Source organism: Micropterus dolomieu, linkage group LG18 (assembly GCF_021292245.1).
Source record: "Micropterus dolomieu isolate WLL.071019.BEF.003 ecotype Adirondacks linkage group LG18, ASM2129224v1, whole genome shotgun sequence".
NCBI lineage: Eukaryota > Metazoa > Chordata > Actinopteri > Centrarchiformes > Centrarchidae > Micropterus > Micropterus dolomieu.
Window position 1 is genome coordinate 28,593,160 of NC_060167.1, and position 23,724 is coordinate 28,616,883.

The following is a 23,724-nucleotide window of genomic DNA, read 5'->3' on the forward strand; positions in this document are numbered from 1 at the left end:
TCTGCTACGGCAGCATTTTTCCTTTAATCTTATTCCTAAATTCAGACTGTAGTGTTTTAAATTGTTCCACAGCGCTCTCTAATGAGTTAACAATAATCTGTTAGGATGAATTACTATCTTTTATATTTGAGGCAAGTTTTTCAAGTTTTTCAAAATTTCAGCCTCCTAGTTTGACATCATCATCCACCAAAGCATTCAAATATCAACATCTGCTCGTGGAGGTTTGGAAATGTTGGTTGCACATTGTACTCGGAGACAGGCCAGAGGAACTCCTGACTTATTGAAACATAGTAAAATAACTCGTGGCTTTATTTACAAAAGGAATTATTTAATAATTATTTACTAAAAATTATTATTATTAGGTTTTAACCCAAGACCTTTTTTGCACTCCATTTTTGTGCATTAATGGGATTTATTTCTGGAGTAAAGTGGTTTATTTTCATTTTACAAGTCAAACTCATATGGATATACCCAAGATTCCAATTCAGACAAATAAATTGCTGATTGTATTGTCTAAGCAGCCACGAAACGGCAATATGATTTTTTCCTGATGAAAGGGATTATTATTAACAATAACAATTCATTATATTATGTAGTAAAACATGATATTACTCATTTCAAATTTGAAATAAGTTCACCCTGTAGTCTACCTGTTCTCACTCCCAAGTTGCCATATACGGACGCATGGTCAAGACCTCTTGGCGTCATTTATGAACTCTAAAAGCAGGTGTAAATAAGCAACGCCAAGGGGTCTCGACCAAGCATGCATATCTGACGAATTGTGAATGAGAATGCATGTAGCAATTTTTTTCTTAATGGTTTGTAAGCACATAATGATGCTCAGAGCAAAGCTTATTTGTTTCTGTTCGCTGCCAGTGGTTTGTTACAACTAATGGTCTTTCTGCCTTCTCTGTCAGGTGGCATTCCCTTCATCCTGACCGGGGAACTGTTTGAACAGTCCTACCGACCTGCCGCCTTCATGATTGCTGGCATCGTCAACTGGCTGTCCAACTTTGCTGTGGGCCTTCTGTTCCCATTCATTCAAGTGAGTTACCTCATGTAAATGTGTGCAGGTGTTCACCTTGCATTAGATTTTGGAGCTCAGTCAGTTCAGGGTTACAACATCAGTAGAGATGCTTCAAATTAACAAGTGACACTTCACGCAGTAAGTCATCAGTGGATTGTCAGCTAAACCAAATTAACATCAACTGTGTTTGTTACTTCAGCCTTGGCAGTCCATTAAAGTTGTCAGATCCTCATTAATTCCTGCAGTGGCTGCCTGCCACACCATGCTGCCTACTCTCCGCAGGCACCTCGACCTCCTTTCTGGACTCTCATTAGTCAACATAATTGTTATTAAAATAGCATAGTGATATTTCTGTAGTCCTATTACATAACATTATGTATTTCATATACTAATTATATGCAACTACTGAGCTCTAATTGTTGCTCCTGGAAGCATCAGTGATCTCTTCTAATTTACAAGCTTTTCACAATAATGGTTTGAATGTAATGATCAGAGTGTTCCCGACATGCACTGGACTTTTTGTTCCTTTTTAGTAAATTGAATATCAGTACTGGATTATACAAACTGAAACCGGAAATTAAAACTCCAGTCCCTCTACTGTAAGCCGGTGTGATCACCACCTCGGCTGGCAGAGTAGCTAAGCCACGAAGTCTGTTCCACCAGGCATTTGCTTTTATTACTTAACTTGGATTATGAGGCGCAGTTTTTTTTTCCCTTTGTTAGTGAGACAATCTGCAGATAACTGCACAAAAATGGCAGTAAAACAAACTGTAAAGGGACACCTATTATACACATTACATTCAACAGGCAAGTAGGCAAAATCCAAAAGAACAGGCAAGGGGCAAGGAAACAACCCACAAAAAACATTAGAAACAAAGATGTGGAAAGGCTGGAACATTAGACACAAAGACGAACTGGCACTGAGACAAAGGAACACACAAACTAAATACATTAGTGAGGGGAGGATAATTAGGCACAGACGAAACTAATCAGGGCATGGCAGAAAATCAAAACTGGTGGGAAACACAAATGCAGAAAAGTAAAATGACTGATATGAGAGGATAGGTGAGTATTACAAAATAAAACAGGAACTAACTAAACTAAAACCATGACATCTACAAGAGAATACAGCAGTGAAAACTAGTGCTGCAAAGGCTAAGCATAGCTATTGGAGAATCCTTTAACTCACCTTTTCTGGTTTTAAATTACTTACAGTTTGTTATTAATTATGAGCATCTTTGAAGTGGGACCCGAGAGACCCTCCACTTTTAGGAGGATAAATTTGTAAGAGTGAAATAATAAGCAGATACAGACAGAATTGCAGACAGAAGAGCCTGTTAGTGTCTGACACAAGGCTGTTTTTGCCGGAAACTCCAGGGTCTTCTTTCAGCTTCTAGAACCTGATTGTTGCACCAAGCGTCAACTGTCTCCTCTAATTTTACCTCCTCTGTTTCTTTCCCTCTGTGCCTCTGTCTTTGTCTTTGGCCTCTGAACTTATTTTTTTCTCTTTCTGTCATTCACTCTTTTATTCTTACCTTTAACTTCAGTGTTTTTCACTTCACTTTATCGAACCACCCTCCTAGGAGTACATTGTGTGTGTACCCATTAGAATTGGGTTTGGTGTTGTCAGGGATTTTCAGTGTCTGAGACTGGGGGCCTTCCGTCCGACTAAGCTTGCTTTTTTTGGAGCATTTGATTTATTGATTGCTGTCGGGACGTAAAAAGAATTCCCACAAGTATAACAACAAATTCATCTAAAATAGATTGACCACCCAAGCTCGAATTTATCTCAATTCCTAGATATCTATGGGATCATGATTATGTTGTTTGATCCCATAGACCAGTGGTTCCCAACCTGGGGTCCCCCCTTAGGGGGGCGCCAGAGATCACAGGGGGTGCCCAAAGCTTTATCTGTTTTGAGGTTGTCAAAAAAACTTTGGTTTGCATATTTTTTTAAAATCGTGATAACACACTAGATAATTTATACAAAAGTCTGTATATCGCTTTCAGGGGAGCTCAGCCAAGGAAAAAAGCTTGCGAACCACTGCCATAGACCACTCAACAATTGAGCCAAGATAACCCAATATTGTTGTTTTACTTAACTCCACACTACACCAAATACATATTAGTTCGCAGGAGGGATCAGCCTGCAAATCACCCACCCAAACAACCAGGGGAGGGAGGCTTTGGCAGACTACGTTGTATGCAGCATGTGGGAGATGTAGATAAATAAAAGCAAGACAAGCGATCAAATGCCATAGCAAAGTGGATAGCTACACACTGCATGCTGATTAGTGTTGGGGAAGATGCCGGTCTTAGGAACGTTCTTAAAATCACAACGTAGTCGCTTGGCCCCGCGGGGTTGCTCTTTGCTCCGGTGAGCAGACAGGGTGACAAGCGCTCCATGAGTAAATGTTAGGTGCTCTATGGATAGCAACCATGGCAACGGCTTCTGTGCGCTATACAGCTGTAGCCTATTTAACTTAAGTTAAAATTATAGGCTACATAACTTTACCTGATAGTCCTTTATCTAGTTTTGCGGTGATGCTCTGCCATGTGAATTCCCTCCTGTTGATGTCCTGATAACTATTTAGTAAACAGTAATAGATTCCGGAAACTCAAAAACAGCGAGGATCAGTCTCTCTTCCAATGCTTGTTGCTCCGCGTCGCGTACAAAAAGTTGAAGACAGTTCAACTTCGGCAGCGGTCATGTGTGTGAGGCGAGCACAACCGCGACACATCACCTCACTCTAACAGGGACTCTTGCTATGGAACATAGACTGTTTATGCTGCTCCCTGATAAAAGGAAAAATGTTTTGTTGATACCCGTTCAGAAAAAAACAAGAAAACAGATTTATATATGTTAACCTGTTGCTCAAGGTGCCTGTTAGGATGTCATGATTGTGGCTCTGGACTCTAACTTGTTTTAACAAGCTAGATTAAAGGTAATGCCTGGCAGTGGCAAATAGCTTATTTGATTTGATTACATTAATGTTAAAGTGGAGATTTACAAAAATATTTTATTGCTACTGTGCAAAGGGAATACTGTAAAAACCACCTCATTTGTTTAAAGTGTTTGCAAACCACATGTTATTGCACTTTTGTGTATATAGCAGTACATTTAAATTAAAAGTGCGCAATATAGTACTTTAGAATTCATTATTCAATTTTGCGCATAACTGTGTGATTAATTGCAATTAATCGCAGAAAATCATTTGATTAATCGCAATTTAAAAAATGCACCATTGCCCAGCACTAATAAATACATGCAATATTTTAACTAGAGCATATATTCCCATTAATAGTGTGACCACTCTGATGTAGTGCACTGTTTTCCCACTTGCTCTACAGGACTCAAACACACCTCTGGCCAGGTAAATGTCCTTGGTGCTTGTTTGTCTTCTTATCCCATTAATGGTCCCAAGGCCTCTGCTGCCTTTTCACAATACACTGACGTGACAAAACTTTAGTCAGCACTCAGACACATGCTGAGAAGAAGACATAGCTGATTGCTTTATCCAAAGCACTTTTTAGGTTATTCATTGTCTCCTTGTCGTCATATCAGTCAGTAGGTTTTAAAGCATATAGAGTATAAATCAAGTAGAATCTGCCAAACACAAAATGCTCCTGTATTGCTGCACTCTGATCATCCAGACAGACAACACCAAAGAGATTAAGTACCCCAGGTAATCTGCTCTGAGTCTGAGGAGTCAGATGTCCTGAATTGACACCCCCTTTAACAAGGCCTGTGATGTGGCAATGCCCTGTGTTGAATAGGATTTCTAACCCATGAGGACATTCACTCTTAAACACCTGTACGCCAAACCAGTATACTTCACAGACCAGCGCGAAAGGAAGTGACAAAAAATGAGCTTTGCATTGCTGTGCCCAGACCACGATCAGTGAGAGTATAGCAAACACACTGGACATATTAAATTAAATTTACATTCCTCTTAAGAAGAGAATGGTGATTAGTGCAGCACCATCAGCTTTACTGACATGCAGGGATGGGATGAACTCATCACCTTGGGCACTAAAGCAGCTCGGGCAGCTCTGAGACAAACTGGTGGACTGCGGTCCATAGGGCCAACACCAGTGGCAGAGCTGTCTTTTGCACTTTCTCTTCTCAAAAGGATGTTGAGTGATTGTATACAACACCAATGTTGACTCCCAGATCACTCCCCCCCTAAAATAAATCCCACGTTACAGGCTTATTTGGCCTCAAGACCGATAGCCTTTGGACAGTGGAGAAAGCCATTCCTTCATCTGTCACATCCCGCAGGAAAAACAACACATCAAAACAATTATTTTCCTGCTGTTACACCAATTATAAACATGTGCCAGTTAGTACAGCAAGTATGACTACTTTGAATAGTTCCCATCATGCTGGTGGGCAGACTGGCAGCATCCTGATTTGGACCCTCACAAGCCAGATCCAGAGGGCTAACCACTGAGTAAGAACGTTAAATTCCTCTGTGTGCCTTGAATACAAGTTCTGTCACTCTGGCTGGGGGAATCAGGGGGTGTCTGGCTACCAGTGTGCCAGTTCCTCATCTTCTGCCAGAAAGAAGGGCACTGAGTGTTCATTTGTGAGGAAAAGTTATCCACAGTGGACAGCCTGTGCGTTCAGAGGATTCGCCCTGGATAGGAGGTCTGCCCCCATGTTTGCGGCTCCTGGGACTCGAGTTGTGTGCAGTGACAGGAGATGTGTGCTGCTCCACACTCTTAACCTGTGTGCCAGCTCATCAGGGTGGATGATACAAGATACCAGGGTGATGTAACCTGCTGTTAAGACTCATTATTTTTGTATTTTATTTTCCCACCAAATCTGGGAATGTATATGTATGATTATTTATCTGACCTCAATGTGTGACAATCAGATAAAAAAAACTCTTTAAAATTGCTATTTGCAGTGAAAACACATTTGCTTTTAAAAATGACTTTGAGACAGTCTGGTGCATAATCAACAGCTCATTTTGGTTTTCTCTTCACTTTCTATTTTTGTGAGCCTATTCTAAATTGTAGTTGTATGCACTAAGCTGCAGTGAATAGTGTAGTCCTGTGGCAAGAAACATCTTTTGGGTGAGTAAAGCCATAAAAATCAAGTGAAAATCAGGCTGCTTCTTCAAAGTTTTTGTTTTGCAGCTCAGCCGTTTCTCTTAATTGCTAAGCCCAGACTGGAGTTTATTTCTTCTGGCATGCCCATTCACAAAGAAAGCACAAAGAGAGCTCATAACTCTCAATTGACCCTTCGCTAAGCCACCCCCCGAATATGCAGCTGGCCAATCACAGTGCAGTATAGGACTCGGTCTAACTGAGGTCCAACGCCTTCATGGCTGCGCTCCATTGACTCTAATACAAAAGGAGTCGTTTTTTAGGCTTTTTTGTTGTATTTTTCCAAGATATGGTCAAAGGCTATTCTTGGGACACTTGTAATAGTTACAATCACTACCCAGAGAGGTTGAAAGGAGAAGTACAATTTATTCCCTTTCCAAAACCTAAAACAAATCCAGAAAAATGTAGGCTGTGGATTAATCTTAAATCTTATTTCCCCAGAGTGGTACATGTTCCATGGAACATACTACGTCAATTAGGGCTGGATTCGATCGTTGGGTACACATTCGATTTTCAATTTTGAGATTCTCATATTGAGGGGTTTTTTTTCGCGCGCCTGACCTCCGCACACAGCAGTGAATGTAACACTCCAGTTCACATCAAAGGGAAAACAAAATTAAGCCCTCAGCTGAGTGGGGGCACTTTAAACTGAGTGATGACAACTGTAGTGTGGCAGTTATGGTGTTTGTTAATTTTACAATTGCATAATTTTATTACAGATCAAAACAGTCAAATTTCCTAAATTTTAAAATCAATCAGTAAACTGCTGTAGGCTGCAACAAACAAACAACACATTTATATAATTACATTAGGCAGAAGAAGAGCATTTAGTTGCTATAATAAAAGTTAAAAGTAAATTATGCATAATAACTTGTTGCTTAGTCCCGCTACCGGAAGTTTCGAATATTCACTCTGAATTACTATCGAAGCTCAAAAAATGACATTCGGGCCAGCCCTACCATCAATACTCCCACTTTTCCCAAAACGTATTAACGGACTCGACTCATTAAGTTCTGCATCATGAGACAAACTAAAACAACTGCTGTTTTTAGTGAGCTACTGTAAATTAAATGGGTGAGGTGTTGAGAGGGATAGAAAATGTGATTTTGTGCAAATGCAAAGTAAGGGAATCAGAGTCGGTGTCAGAACAAACCAACCATCACAACCAACACACAATCCCAGCTCCAATTCCAAAACATATTGCATGCTTTCTCTCTTTCACATGTTCCTTTAAATATTTGTGTTTATGAAATCCCCGATTTCTCTCCACTACCTTTTTTTAATTACCAACGACCTCACTCACAAAGGCATCCAGTGTCCGAGACCCCCGGGTGGCGCTCCGGCTTACGCTAGCAGGTGCATCACAGCTGCTCACAGAAGGAGGCTCTTCAGAGGTGGCGGTGTAAGGTGGAACTGGAGCAGCAGCGTGTGCATTTTTCTTTGTGGTCTGATAATTACTTGCTCTCACAAAAACAAATTAGCACCTTCTGACTTGCTCACTGTATGTGTAATGACAACAAATCAAACCTGTAGGTCATAGGTCAAGTACCAGGCCAATGAGCACAGGCTACTTCCCCAAATTGTTCTTATTTTTGTTTTGATTTCATTTCATTTAGCGAAAAGGTTTTCACTTAATATGATCTATATAAATGAATTAATAAAATGCAAAGTTTGGTGCCAAGGGCTTGCCGATGGGTGGGAAGGCACATTAACTAATTTGGGGGGGGCATAGCCTGCGAATGGCTGTCCATGACCCGTTATTTTATTTACTAGCAACATAGAGCCTGGAGGATTATCTGATCTTAAGTGAGAATGGAAACGTGCATTTGCTTTTTTTAATTGGGCTGGAGGATTAGGAGGGTAGGAGAAAGGAGTTGCGGAAAACAAAGTGTACAATTGCCTGTATGCGTATTCTGTATTTACTGTCTCCCGTTCTCTGTGTTGCACTTCCTTACCTTCTGTCTTTGATGTTTTGTAGCAGTCTTTAATGTCTCAGCAGGCATCGTAAATGAGTATATTTTTCATCCTAACTGCAACTGAACCAACCGCCTGCGATGTACTTCATTAACCATCTTTCACAGATCTGTTTCATCTCTGCATTTGAAATCTTTACATTCATCTTGACCAATAGATGATACATATATTTACCTGTAAAGACAATCCGATGACAGCACAGTCAAATGAATCATCGCTTTGAGTGACATTTTTATGCTTACCTTGACCACCTATAGTACACATTGGCTCTATATGTTTATATAGTGAATGCTACCAGCAAAACATAGTGGTAGCCCTTGAATTACAGGGAGGAGAAATCAATGTGACATTTTAGTTTGAAGTAGTCACACCTAAGAAGTCTGACTCTTCATTTTATTGCCCACGTACACCAACCCTGTGCTCCTTTAATGTCTCCTTTCTTTCTAAGTGTCATGTTCTCCTTCTTTCTATTCTTCTGCAGTACACTCACATCTTTCTCCAAAGGACTTTATTTAAGTTCATCTGCTGTTCCTTTGTCCCCTTTCACATATTCAAGCAACCTCAAATATAATTTGTGCCATTCTGTGTCTAAGTCTCTTTGTCTTTCCTTTTCATTCTAACACCTCCAATCTCCCAAGGTCTCAAATAAAGTAGTTTGGTGTGTGAGCTTTGTGTATAAATTAAACACATTATTTTAGAGATTAGCTGCCTCCTTAATCCTGATATTAACTTCTGCGTCAAGACAGGCTACGCACGTACTTGTGTGTTGGTGTCTGCGTCGCTCTGCAATTACACCGCCAAACACTGTCTGGTATAGGGGTTATTATGTTCCACTTCCCTGGCTGAGTCAGCTAACTTCCAGTTTAGCCCTCTGCTAACTTGAATGGGGGTAAAATTATAATCGATAAATAAGCCATTTCACGGGGGTTGTGACGCTCAAAAAAATGTATCCACCGTTTTACAGTTGTTACAGTTACAGTGCTGCTTAATGTGTTGGTATAGTTTCTGTTCTCAGAGTGGAACCTGCAATAAAAGACTTTTTGGCCACTTGACTCACAAACAAGTTGTGAACACAACACTGACCATAAAACCAAATCAATTTGCTGAAAGATGCTAAAACACTTGATCCATTGTTCAAATAAAAATATTCATTATAGCCGCTTTAAAGAAGTAGTAACATTTTGGGAATTAGACTTATTCTTTTTTCCAAGAGTTTGATAAAAAAAATCTATACACTCTAAACTCTCATGCCTGTACTTTAGTACGGAACTAAAGCCAGCAGGCAATTTGCTTAGCTTAACATAAGGCAGGGGGAAACAGCTTAAAAGTTCACAAATTAGCAAAACTGACCTTTTTTATTTAATCGATACACAAACATAAATTTTAAATGACAATTTGTGGTTTTAGTGGGATTTATGTGCTTTAGCTTTTTCTTTGCGAACAGCCAGTCACTATGACTTCCCTTAGTCTTGTCATCAATCAACAAGTGCTGTAGCTAAAGGTGCTTTGCAGAGAAGTGGTTGGTAATGTATAAACTGTTCAAAACAGTGCCCTGCTCTTTGGAAATATGATTTTACTTTCTTGCCTGGAGTTAGATGAGAAGATCCTTACGACCAGTGACTTCCTAGACTCTTGTCTTAACTGTGAGGTTGGCAGGCAACCATAGCCAGAGATGCCTTGCACATACAGATAGATAACGTCTGTGAAGGTTCTCATTCATCCAGGTCATAGTTTTCCAACGAAGGTTAAGGTCAAGGGCAACTGGACTTGGTAGAAGATACTAGAAGACAGATATTTAACGTTCTCTGTGCTAAGCTACAGCCTACTAATCACCTCCCGGCTCCAGCCATGTACTTAACATACAGGCAGACCTGTACACCTTCTAATCTAATGTGTGGAAAAAAGACTTTCCTGAAGTGCTGACCTGTTTGTTTAAGAAGTGATTAAACTGTGTATGAAGGTATTTTTGTGTCTTTTTAATGCAAGCAAAAAAAAATGTTTTGAGAGCATATTTATGGCACTGCAATCAAAAATATTGTAATTAAAAATAAACAGGGATTTTTTGGGTCAGAAAAAGTTTTAATTGCTATTATGTCATATTATTTGATTGCAAGTCAAAAAGTTTTCCTTGTGAGTCAGATAGCATTGCAAGTTAATAAGTTGTGCATGTTAATAAGTTTTGCAAGTCAAAAAGTTTTCGTTGCGATTCTATTGGTGGGTTTTTCTTGCAAAACTATTTAACTTGCAAAACTTTCTGACTCGCAAGGAAAACTTCTTGACTTGCAATCAAACAATATGACAAACTTTTTGTGACCCAAAAAAAGGCCTGTTTATTTTTAATTACAAACTTGATTTTTGATTGCATTTGATTGCATTAAAAATACCTTCATAACTATGTAGGTGCATTCCCCTTTAAAAAATGCCTCAACTAAACACAATTTGTGTCCCTTTCTTTGGAAACTGTCTGAAAATGTCTTAGAGAGACTAAGTCCTACTGTCTGTTATAATTGCCCTCTGTGCCGAGGACATAGTTCAGCTCTGCTTTTTATAGAGGCAGAACTTTGCCCTCGGTCATAATGTCCCACTTGTCCCTCATTAGATCCTAATGGCATTTGACATTTCAATATTCGTGAGTTGAAAAATATAGATAGTACACTGAAGTTCATGCCCTCATGAACCTACAGTTTTCTTAACTTATTCAAGCACGTCTTCACTTTTCCATTTTGGCCTTCATTTGCAAAGAGCCGGAGGACATGGTTTTAGCTGTGTTCAAACAATAATTTACTGGTAATAGAAATACCTGGTACAAGTTAAGAAGTTTTGCTTAATGCATCTTTCAGAGAGATTTTATTTAAGTGAGTTTCACATCACAGAAGTTGTTTGGGCAAATACTCTACAGGGGGCAGGAAATTTGTTCATATTGTTACATTTATGAATGGATGAATATATAAGGCAAATGAATAATTTACTTCATATTGAAGGATACCTTATTAAAAGTCCAATGTCGGGAACATAATGGAGCAATGTTCCTGCAGTACTCCCCCCAACATTATTGAATATACAATGCATGAAGATCTATAGATACAGGTGGGTGTATTGAATGATTCTGACCTAGTCGATGCAGTTGGATGCAGGCATTTCGCACTAGGCATTCATCAGGATGTCTTGTAAGCAATAGTAACAGTCACTCTCTGCTGAGGATAAGCACAAACAACAAGACATTTCAGGCATAACTTTAAGTTCTGAAACACTGGAGCAGGGATTCTGAAATTCATTTACTGTATCCAACAATAAACCTAATGTGACAGAACTATACAGGAAATTCAAATTACAATACATCTATCTCCATTACAGCATGACTTTACTGAGGGAACAGCATGTCTCATTTATGTTCATGCACAAGTAGTTTTCACATTACATGTCATAAAGGGAAAGGGAAATCTAAAGACGCTTAATGTCGATGTCCAGTCAGTGTTGATAGTAAATGTAGTCAGTTGTAAAAAAATAAATAAATAAAAACCTACTCTGGTAACAGGACGCATTGCGATGCATTGCTTCTGACGCCCTTGCCCACTCAGCAGGTTTCCGTAAAACAGCAAAGGTTATGCCAGCTAGCTGAGCAACAAAGCAAACTGAAAATTTACCTGGATCCAAGCTCTGCTACTCTTGTTATTTGGTTAAACACTGTATAATGTATTCTCGTCCATAACATCCTCTGCATTCATATTTTGGGATGGTATTTTTTGCTGTTGGAAATGTAGCCAGTTAGCAATATAAGCAAAGAGAACAAGTACGTTTTGTTTTTGAGCGGCATCTATAGCTCGTCCCCGTCCCCCCTCATCCCCATCCATGTCCTCAGTCTGCTTGTCTTCAGCAAACTGTTTGCGGGCTTTCTTGTGCATCCTCTTTAGAAGAGGCTTCCTTCTGGGAAGACAGCTCTCCAGACAAATGTGATGCAGTGTGCAGCGTATGGTCTGAACACTGACAGGCTGACCTCCCACCCCTTCAACCTCTGCAGCAGTGCTGGCAGCAGTCTTCATCTATTTCCCAAAGACAACCTCTGGATGTGACACTGAGCACGGGCATTCAACTTCTTTGGTCGACCATGGCGAGGCCTGTTCTGAGTGGAACCTGTCCTGTTGAACCGCTGTATGGTCTTGGCCACTGTGCTGCAGCTCAGATTCAGGGTCTTGGCAATTTTCTTATAGCCAAGGGCATCTTATGTAGAGCAACCATTCTTTTTTTTCAGATCCTCAAAGAGTTATTTGCCATGAGGTGCCATGTTGAACTTCCAGTGACCAGTATGAGGGAGTGTGAGAGCGATAACATAAAATTTAACACATCTGCTCCCCATTCACACCCAAGACCTTGTAACCCTAATGAGTCATATGACACCGGGGAGGGAAAATGGCTAATTTGGCCCAATTTGGACATTTTCACTTAGGGGTGTACTCACTTTTGTTGCCAGCGGTTTAGACATTAATGGCTGTGTGATGTGTGATTTTGAGGGGACAGCAAATTTACACTCTTATACAAGCTTTGCACTCACTGCTTTACATTGTAGCAAAGTATCATTTCTTCAGTGTTGTCACATGAAAAGATATAATCAAATATTTACAAAAATGAGAGGGGTGTATTCATTTTGTGAGATACTGTACATAAAAGGTGCCAACTTTTCCCTTTAAATGGCATACTCCTACTGCTGCACACAAATTTGCTAAAACCCCATCAATTATTTTAACTAAACTTTCTGAAACCATCTGTATCCAGCATAAGCGCAGTTTCCTTGGATATGTTTTTATATAGATATACACATCTTGCAGTGCAAATAGTGTCCTGCCCACTATCGCTTCTGCAGCCTTTACCTTTCTTTTATTAAAAAGCATTATTCCAGCCAGTGACACACACATGCATGCACACACAGGCACAGTTTCTCTTACTGTAACTTGAAGGACGTGTTCACAGAAAGAAACAGAAAGAGTTAGACAAAAGTCAGCGCAGAAGTTTGAGATCAGAGTGATATTTTGCTTGCGGCACGTTGGGCATTGTAGTGACGTTGGGTTGACCTTCTGTCAAATGTTTTCTGCCCGTTTCCTCTGCAGCCCCTGCAGATAAACCTAATTTTGTCCTTTCAGTCAGTCTGCACCAGTGTGTCATATGTGGGAGGCAACTGAGTGAACTGAGAGCTAAAATAGCTGAAAATAGCATATCAAATACTCAGATAGTGGTTTCTTAGAGGTGGACGTTGTTATTCTTACAAGGTCAGTCTTTTTTTCTTTTTCCACTTTAGTCTTGTTTTTAAGATGAAACACAAACAAGGCACAAAAATATAAAATATAAAACAGATCAGCAAGGGTAGCACATAGCTGTACTTTCTTTCACACTGATTACTGGTTTCCTGCATGCGGTGGGTTAGCTCCCCAATTTTCACAGGAGGAACAGATATGTATGTTATTTGTAAAGCCTGAATACAAGCTTGAACACATTTTTAAAAAGGCTTTGCAAATGTTTAATGAGGTAGGAAATTAATGTTACATAGTTGTTAGGACTTCCGTACATATCAACTATGACAAAAATATACAGTACTTCATTATGCTGTCTTACATGTACACAGAGAGAAACTTCACATAGTTAACTAAGCAGTTTAAACATACTAATGTTAAAGGCAGCATAATGTTAGTTATACCATCTTACTTTAGTGTATTAGCATTCTAACGTAATCAGTACCAAACCCAAAGTACAGCTGAGGCTGATAGGAATGTTATTAGTTTTGCAGGTATTTGGTCATAAACCAAAGTAGTGGATAAATGTATATTTTGATCAGATGATGGTGGTGAAAAGTCATGGGATCACCAAAACGTTATTTCACTTCAACTACGAATATCTGTGCAAAATATCATAACAATCCATCAAATAGTTTTTGAGATATTTCAGTTTTGTCCAAAGTGTTGGACCGACCAACAGACTGACATAGACATAGGCTGCCATAAAGCTGCGTCGCAAGTGTAGCTTAAAAGTAAAATGAAAAACATTAATTTGACATGAAGCTAATTAATCATGCACACTACACAACCCACGAGACGAGACGAGGTTCGAGATTGGGTTCACGAGATCGAGACGAAATTTAACACTATTTTTAAGAAATCTTTAGGGCTGAATTATATAAATATTTTGAGTATTAAACACTTTAATATATGTATTCTGATTATTTTTTTCTGCACCAGTTTATGGTGAAAATGTGTTTATTTACATAAAAATTCAAGCAGCAGGTGACAATTCAAACTCAATAGCCTAACTTTACCAGAATATAATGCAGTGCAACTCTCACTCATTCTGTGCTGCTCTCAGATCTGTTCCTCCTGAAGATCAGCTTATTTAATATCATCCCTGCTGAGTCATGATTTAGTCTTCCCTCCTCGTTGAGTATTTGTTTGGGAAAGAAACCACTTTAAATGTGACTGTGGCACCTTTTCACCTCAATAATAAATTATTTCATTTTAATTCAGTTAGAAACTACTGGACTTTATTAGCTCCTGTGTTTCTGCACATTAAGAATCTCTCCAACATATCTCCAACATATGTCCAGAAAAAAGTCAGAATATTACCAGACTAATGTCATCATATAATGAGAAGCCTACCTGCCCTTTACTCTGCGGTGCATTACGTTTAGTACTGCATGTGAAACCGAAAGTAACTGAAACACTGAAACATTTCTGATCAGGCAGAAATCTCACCACAGATCCACCCACACGTTAACTTCAGCAGCTCATAAAGTGCTCACAGCTCCAAACAGAGCAAGGTTGGGCCTCAGTTTTTAGATGTTTATGTTGCAAAACTCTACCAGCTACTCACAGCTGTCTGGAGTGCAGTTGATTACTATGAGGGCGTGAGTCTACCTTATCAATTATAATTACATTTGTTTTTCACTGTGTGAGAAAATTAATAATTAAATTCACTATGAAGCCCCTGTTTTACCATATGTAAGTTGCTCGTTTTGATGGACCAGTGTTTTGTGACTTTTTGTTTCTATAAAATTGGTACTGTTGAAACATTTACAGAATGAGTCAGATTCCGGTTTAAGCATGTCAGAGACTTATGGTAGGCATAATCCTATAAGTGATCTTATCATTGTCAGTGTTCATGAGTTTTAATGATCAGAGGGGGCTCGTTATGTTGTCAGGAAGGTGCCAGATTTACATTGGAATTTGGAATTTCATCTGGAGAGTGTCAGCAGATCCACAGGATACTAATTATGCACCTCACCACCGTCTCTCTACACTGTCACCTTAATCCTTAATGCCTGATTTCAGCTACTGAGCATATACAGAGAGGAGAGATGTAATGTGATGATAAAATAGATGCCTCCTTCCAATTGATAAATATACAGTGAGGTTGATGGCAGTTAGTCGGTGGAAGGGTAAGTACAAGTCGAGCTGAATATGCAATTAGACAGATAATCGAGGCATACAGCAAAGAGGTAGCAATCCCTAAGGAGAACTGTAGAAGTGGATTTGGAGAGGGAAAGAAAAGAGTGTGGGAGATAAGGCTGAGCGAGGAAGGAGTGGACAAGTGTGAGAGACAGAAAGCGACAGTGGGTTATTTTTAGTCAGCCAATGCAGTTTGTTTTGTTGACTGCGGTTTTGCTGGGCCGACTTATTCCCAGGCACACACCGGGAAACCACCTGAAACCAGCTCTGACCCCTGTTCAGACAGCACACTGCTACACCGTCACATCCCTTTACCACAGCTTTAAAGGTTCAGTTTGTAATATTTAGGAAAATCTACTGACAGAAATGCAAAACTTTGAACTTTGTGACATCCTCATCAAAGAGATGTGAAGAATTTCTTTATTACTTTTAAGTAGTGGAGATTCAGCAGCCCATTAACACAGAATTCAAAGACCTTGATATTAAAAAAAAAAAAAAATCTTTTTAAAAAGAAAAAAAAAAAGAGGCCTGTAACCTATGTGTTATATTTGATTCAGAGTTGTCTTTTGATGCTCAGGTGACTAGAGTGGTTCAGTCATGGTTCATTCAGCTGAGACAGTTTACCAAGATCAGGTCAAGCCTTTCCTTTGCAGATCTGGAAAAGGTCATCCGTGCTTTTATTTACTTGACTACTGCAGCACACTTTATTCTGGTATCAGCAGGCGAAATATCCAAGTTGGCTGCTGCTGCCAGGCTTTTAACTCATACTAAAAGAAGCAACCACATCACAACAATTCTTGCTGCCTGTCACTGGCTATCTGTGAGTATTAGGATTGATTTTAAGGTTTTTAAAGCCTCAAATGGTCAGGCTCTTGCCCTTATCTGTGATCTTCTAACTCCCTATGTGCCAGATCACTGCTTGAGATAAAGGCGACAGAGCCTTTGCTGTTTGGGCCCCTCAGTTGTGGAACTCCCTGTCTGAGATCAGTGCCCTGTTTTAAAGATCTTATGGTATTTTTTTGTAATTATTATCTGTTTATTATCTTGTTTTACATATTTCTATTTGTTTGTCCTTTTCTATTTCTATTTTGGATTTCTTGTAGTAAAGCACACACAGCAAAGCACTTTGTAACTTTGTTTTGTGGCTTTGGTTGTTTTGCATATCAGTAAATGTCAGTTTAAATAGAGCAGTGGTTCTTAACCTTGAAACCTTAACCGCAAAAATGCTACTATAGACAAAAAAATAGAGAAAAAAACAACTTAAAAATAACTAGACGGACTATAGTTGTGAATGGAATCACTTTGGGTGGACACTGTAAATATTTTGCACTGTTTAATCCAGTAGGTGGCGGTAATGCCAACCGCTAACAGAAAGGGCTTTGCAGGTTCGAAAACGCGAGGCGCACAGCAATGCCTTTTTTTGGTTGAATTTGGAAAAGAGCAATCCGCTGGGTTTTTATCATGTTGCTTAGCAACCACCGAATCAGCTGTCCTGTTTTATTTTAGCAGCAGCGATCTGTCATTTTTGGTTTGCTGCTGAGTAATAACCATCATATTAGCAGAAACGTGATCACAACTCACAGCTCTGTGTCTTTTGTTGTTGAAAATATCTGCTTTAAAAAAAATAGACAAACGGAGGGTGCTGGCTCTGGCACTGTTTGAGTGTGACAGGTGTAAAATACAAACATGCAGGAGACAGGGAAAGGGAGATCCGTGTGGGCACATGAGACCCTCAGAAAGAGGAGACACCGCTACCAGTTGGTCCAGGGGCTTCCTCTTAGTGATTGTCGGTTTAAAGCTTATTTTAGGATGAGTCGGGGACAGTTTGTTGGAGTCTCCAGACAATCCAAGCAACTGTAAACTTCTTTCACCACAACTGAGGACCCGTCTCTCCATTCACTAGATTGGACGATGGAAAAAAAACGCGAATAAGGTTGGGCACTTTTCTGCCCAGAGTTGAATTTTTTTCAACTCCATGCAGCAAGCGCCAGGGTGCATGAACAGCATGCAGAACACTCTCTACCAGTAGAATACAAAAAAAACAAAAAACAAAACAACATACAGTCAATTATGTTGATGCATTATGTTGGGGGGGGGGGGGTCATGAAATATTTTCAACCTCAAAAAGGGATCGGACTGCCAGAAAGGTTAAGAACCCCTGATATAGAGGTACTATAGAGCTGAAACGAAGCCGTGTTTACCGGCTTCTCATTGGCCCGCCCTTCTCTGCTTCTGATTGGCTAGTAGTCCTTAACTAGGAACTGTGCATGTGCAACTCCCAACAAAGATCATTTAGAGACAAGATGTATCACTCCACAGCTAAAACAAAGTATTCAACACAGGGTGAAAAGAGGAGCTGCAAAAACACCATATTTTTTGTATGGTGTTTTGTAAACCTGTTCTGGGGCAACCCCTAAATAAGAATATGAACCTGAAAATGAGCATAACACCTCTTAAAACAATGTCACCACTGTGACAGTTTTGAAAGTACTAATTATCAAATCAAAGGTAAGGCAAACCCACAGTATTCTGTGTAAGAGGATGAATTTAAACTGTGGAGCAATAGTCATATCTTCAATACAACATAGTTTTTTGGCACAGTAACCTCTTTCATTTTTCCCATTAAGAAGTTATCACGTGTTATTAGATGGTAGTGCAGCAACTGACCTCATTTAACCACTGTTGAGGCAGATTTTGATGTCATGGCTCTATGTTAAATATCAAGCAACGTCAGTTCGTTTTCAGCTGACTGTAGCCCGTTGCAGTTTGCCACACTGATAGCCTTATTTAAAATGTCTGATGATTATCTTGTTGTGCACACTCTACGATTTGCAATAAAAACACTAGTAGAACTGATGGCACCTTTCTCATGTCATGACAGATTTCTGGAAGTTTATACAGCTGAAGAAAGAAAGATGAAAACAGTGAACAGTCAAGTGCAAATGACATTGCAAATGGGAATCAAATTTTATAAAGTAGCTACAAATACGCTTTATTAGCCTGTTTAAGACCATTTTACTGGGATATGCATCTGGGATTGTTTTATCTTTGATTGTTTCCATGAAAAAAGGCAATCATCTCTGAAACCACGGGCTTTTAGAGTGGTTGTCCCTTTGAGTGGAAATGGGGATTACATTGATTGACAAAACAATGTCACCACAAGATGCATTTAGTTGCTGTTCTGAAGCTTTCAATGAGATCACACTGTTTAATATCTAAGAATGACCTTCTGATCTTAAGTTTTAAAGCCAAGATGGAAAGCTGAAGTGCTCAGAAAAAATTATCATTCTTCTTGAATCCCTTTTAAAACTCCATTGAAGTGTCTTTAAAAATGCATGAAACACAGCTGTTTTTATTTATTCATAAAAAGTTGATGTTTTAGAGATGTTTACAGGACAATGATGATATGAAATGAAAACATATATATATATATATATATATATATAGAGAGAGAGAGAGATTATCTTTTGTAATATATTCATCAGTGTGGAAGGTCGTTGTTAGTGGCAGTCAGGTCCCACATCACTTACAAAATCGTCCTCCTCACCTATAAATCCATCCATGGACTTGCACCACAATACCTTACTGATCTTCTCCATACATACAACCAACAAAGATATCTGCGGTCCTCTGACAAGGATCTGCTTGCTATCCCCGATTTCAGACTACGATCTCTTGGGGACAGAGCCTTCTGTGTTGCTGCGCCCACACTCTAGAACAAACTCCCTCTTGAGATCTGCACTGCCCCCTCATTGGGCACTTTCAAAAAGCATCTCAAAGCACACCTCTTCACCGATGCCCTCAGGCCCTAAACATAAATCTCACCCCCCACCCCTCCTTAGTGATTTTTTTTATTGTGTAATGACCTTTTCCAGTTAGATTGAACTAAATGCAGTTGGCATACAGATTGACACTGACTTTGAGTTTGCCCTTCATTGAGAAGATTCAACGCAATCAATAAAAGCCCACACCATTGCAAATAATCCCTCCACCACCCAAGCATAGATTCCACTCCTACCACCGATGATGACTGAGTATTGCCCCAGAAACCAGCGACTGTGACATTATGTTTCCCATCAACGCACTGGCTCCATCCTGGCCTTTTCTATCCAGTTCAGAATCAGAATCAGCTTTATTGCCAGGTATGTGTACACATACGAGGAATTTGACTCAGGATTGTACATTGCTCATGATGTGCTTACTCATACAAAAATACCATAACACAATAATAAAATAATAATAAAATAAAATCAGACACAAACTACAGTATAGACAACACTAATATACACACTATGAACAAAACAATATAGACATATTGACAAATAGTGCAGTGATCAGAGTGCAAAGGATGCAAGAGTAAACTATTATTCTCATTATGTACATGTAGAAGGTGGATATGATATACAGGTACACATACACATACATGCATACATGTACACAGTGTGATGGAGCATAGTGCAAAAATAAATAAGACCTATGACCTTATGACCTGAGGTAGGTGTATTGGTATACAGTATATACAATATGACATAGTATGAACAGCACTGAAATAGAGAATGGTGAATAAATAAATAATAAGTGGAAACCAGTAAACAGGTGGCTGATTAGAGACAGAGTTACTGGGTTATTGCACAGGAATTGTTCCTGACACTGTGAGTCAGAAATCAGCTGTTCATCAGAGTGATGGCTTTTGGGAAGAAACTTCTTCTGTGTCTGTTGGTTTTGGCGTACAGTGCTCTGTAGCGCCTACCAGAGGGGAGGAGCTGGAACAGGTTGTGTCCGGGATGAGATGGATCTGCAGTGATGTTTCCTGCCCATTTCCTGACTCTGGAAATGTAAGTCCTGAATGGAGGGATTATTTTTTTTAGTCCTGACTGTACGTTGTAGTCTGCTCTTGTCCTTTTTGGTGGCAGATCCAAAAAGGACAAGAGCAGACTACAACGTACAGTCAGGATGTACTTCCTGCGTCAGTACATCCTCTGCTGGGCGTTCTTGATGATGGTGTCCATGTTGGGCTCCCACTTCAGGTCCTGGGATATAGTGGAACCCAGAAACCTGAAGGATTCCACAGCAGACACAGGGCTGTTGAGTATGGTGATGGGGGGCAGAGTGGGGGGGGGGCTCCTCCTTAAGTCCACAGTCATCTCCACAGTTTTGAGCGTGTTAAGCTCCAGGTTGTTCTGACCGCACCAGAGAGCCAGCTGATCAACCTCCCGTCTGTATTGACCGACTCATCACCGTCCCAGGGGAGGCCGATGACCGTTGTGTCAGCAGTGAACTTCAGGAGTTTGACAGATGTGTCTCCTGAGGTGCAGTCGTTGGTGTAGAGGGAGAAGAGCAGTGGGAGAGCACACACCCCTAGGGGGCGCCAGTGCTGATAGTCAGGGTGCTGGATGTGATGTTTCCCAGCCTCACCTGCTGACTCCTGTCAGTCAGGAAGTCTGTGATCCACTGACAGGTGGAGGCTGGCACAGTGAGCTGGGTGAGTTTGGTGCTGAGGATGTCCAGGATGATGGTGTTGAACGACGAGCTGAGGTCCACGAACAGGATCCTTGCATATGTCCCTGGAGAGTCGAGGTGTTGCAGGATGTAATGCAGACCCAAGTTGACAGCATCATCCACAGACCCGTTAGCCCTGTAGGCAAATTGCAGGTGGTCCAGCAGGGGGCCTGAAATGTCCTTCAGGTGGACCAACACCAGTCTTTCAAAGGACTTCATGACTACAGATGTCAGGGCGATGGGCCTGTAGTCATTCAGACCAGAGATGGAGGGTTTTTTGGGACCGGGATGACCGTGGAGCGTTGAAGCAGGAGGGAACTTCACACAGCTCCAGTGATCTGTTGAAGATCTGAGTGAAAATGGGGGCCAGCTGGTCCGCACAGATTTTCAGGCACGATGGTGAGACACCGTCAGGTCCAGGAGCCTTCCTGATCTTCTGCCTTTGGAAGAGGTGGCTCACGTCCTCTTCACAGATCTTGAGTGCAGGTGAGAGGTCAGAGGGGGAAGGTGACTGTTTGAAGATGGTGTTGGAGTGGGGGAGAGGTGTGACTCTGGGCTTTTCAAACCTACAGTAGAAACCATTCAGCTCGTCTGCCAGTTGTTGAGTACCAGCAGTGTTGGGGGATGGTCTCTTGTAGTTTGTGAGTGTCCGTAGGCTTCTCCACAACGACGCAGGGTCGTTGGCTGCAAAGCTGTTATTTAGCTTTTCAGCATAGCACCTCTTTGCAGCTTTGATTTCTTTAGTCAGCATGTTCCTGGCCTGGTTGTACAGGACTCTGTCCCCACTTCTGAAGACCTCCTCTTTGGTCTGACGAAGCTGCCTGAGTTTCGCTGTGAACCAGGGTTTTTGGTTATTGTATGTGTGGAAGGTTTTAGTCGGCACACATATGTCCTCACAAAAACTGATGTAAGATGTCACAGTGTCAGTTAGTTCATCCAGGTCAGTGGCTGCAGCCTCAAAAACACTCCAGTCAGTGAAGTCAAAGCAGGCCTGCTACTCCAGCTTTGACTCGGCCCATCTTTTCACAGTCTTTACAACAGGTTTAGCAGATTTCAGTTTTTGCCTGTGTGTCGGGAGAAGATGAACCAGACAGTGATCAGAGAGTCCTAAGGCTGCACGGGGAACAGAGTGATAGGCGTCCTTTAATGTTGTGTAGCAGTGGTCCAGTGTGTTAGTGTCCCTAGTGGGACACTTAATATGCTGTCTGTACTGTGGAAGTTCATGGCTGAGGTTTGCTCTGTTGAAGTCCCCAAGAACAATGAGCAGGGAGTCTGGGTGTTTTTTCTCCACGTTAGTTATCTGGTCGGCCAGGTGTAGTAACACCTCACTAACACAGGCCTGAGGTGGAATGCGACCAGAACAAACTAGGAAAACTCCCGTGGTGAATAAAATGGTTTACAGTTTATAAATAATGTCTCTAGGTGAGGCCTGCATGATTTCTTCAACACTGTGACATCTGTGCACCAACCTTCGTTTACATAGAAGAGTCCATAGAGTCCACCTCCCCGTGTTTTTCCCGTGAGGTCCCTTTCGCGATCCGCGCGGATGAGATTATTTCCCGGTAGGTGAAGTGCGCTGTCGGAGATGCACTCGGTGAGCCAGGATTCAGTGAAACAGAGGGCAGCAGATCTGCAGAAGTCCGAGTTAGTTCTGTTGAGGAGCAGCAGTTCGTCCATTTTGTTGGCCAGGTGTGGCCTATCCCATCCCGCCTTGCACTGTTCTGTGTGAGACTTTCCTGTCCCATTCTAGACTGTTCTTTCCTTTCCTGTCCTAGCCTGTAATGTCCTGTTTTAGACTGCACTGCTTGCACTGCTCTGCTCTGTCCTATCTTGTCCTGCTCTGCTCTGTTCCGTTCAGCGCTGTTCTGTCCTATGTCATCCCTTTATTTCCTTTACTAGCCTGCACTTTCCTGTCCTATCCCATCCCCACCTGTCCTAGATGTCCTTTCCTGCCTGTTCTTTCCCATCCTTACCAGCTTGTCCCATCCAGTCTTGTCTTGCATTGTTCTGTTCTTTCATGTCCCATCCCACACTGTTCTGTCCTTACCTGTTCCATCCTGTGTTGTATTGTCCTCTCTGCAGGGATCCATCCTATTTCATCTCTTTCTTTCCTGTCCTGGCTTATCCCAACCCATCCTGTCCATTTCATTCTTGTCTCATCTTGCAGAGGCCTGGCTTATCCCATCTTGTCTTGCATGGTTCTGTCTTAGACTGTCTCATACCACTGTTCTGTTCTGTCATATGTCCTCTCATCCTGTTCTAGGCTGTCCAGGAAAGTGAAGCCCTGTTCTATCCTGTCCTGTCTTGTCCCAACCTGACTTGCACTGTTATGTCCAGTCCCATCCTGTCCTAAAATGTCCTAAACTGTTCGGTCCTGCCTGGTACTGTACTATCCTGTGCTCTCCCGTGTTGTCCTATTCCATCCTTCCACTGCTCTGTCCTGTCTCGTCCCCACTCAAGGTTCCCTATCACTGCAATGCCATTTCCTCTCTTTACGTCATGTGTTTGAACATTAAACATGACAATTTGGTTCATGTTTGTGTTTGTCCTCAGCCACTGATGTGTCTTTATTTGCAAGCCAAATAGTTTGTGTTTGTACCGAATTTAACACAGCTGAGCCACTACAGCAGATCAAAGGCTTATCACTGTCAAAGATGGGACTGTCTCAATCTCCTCAGTCCA

General features: G+C 41.0%; 1 protein-coding gene across 7 annotated transcripts in view; it reads left to right on the plus strand.

Moving 5' to 3' along the window:
• slc2a9l2 (solute carrier family 2 member 9, like 2) overlaps positions 1–23,724 on the plus strand; it is a 147,439-nt gene that overhangs the window by 122,221 nt on the left and 1,494 nt on the right. For all 7 annotated transcript variants that reach the window (XR_006821594.1, XM_046029024.1, XM_046029026.1 and 4 more), the window contains one exon: positions 918–1,045. Coding sequence is in view for 6 of the 7 variants with exons in the window: in XM_046029024.1 (XP_045884980.1) it covers positions 918–1,045 (128 nt within the window). In the remaining variant the exon portion in view is untranslated. The remainder of the gene's footprint in view (positions 1–917; positions 1,046–23,724) is intronic.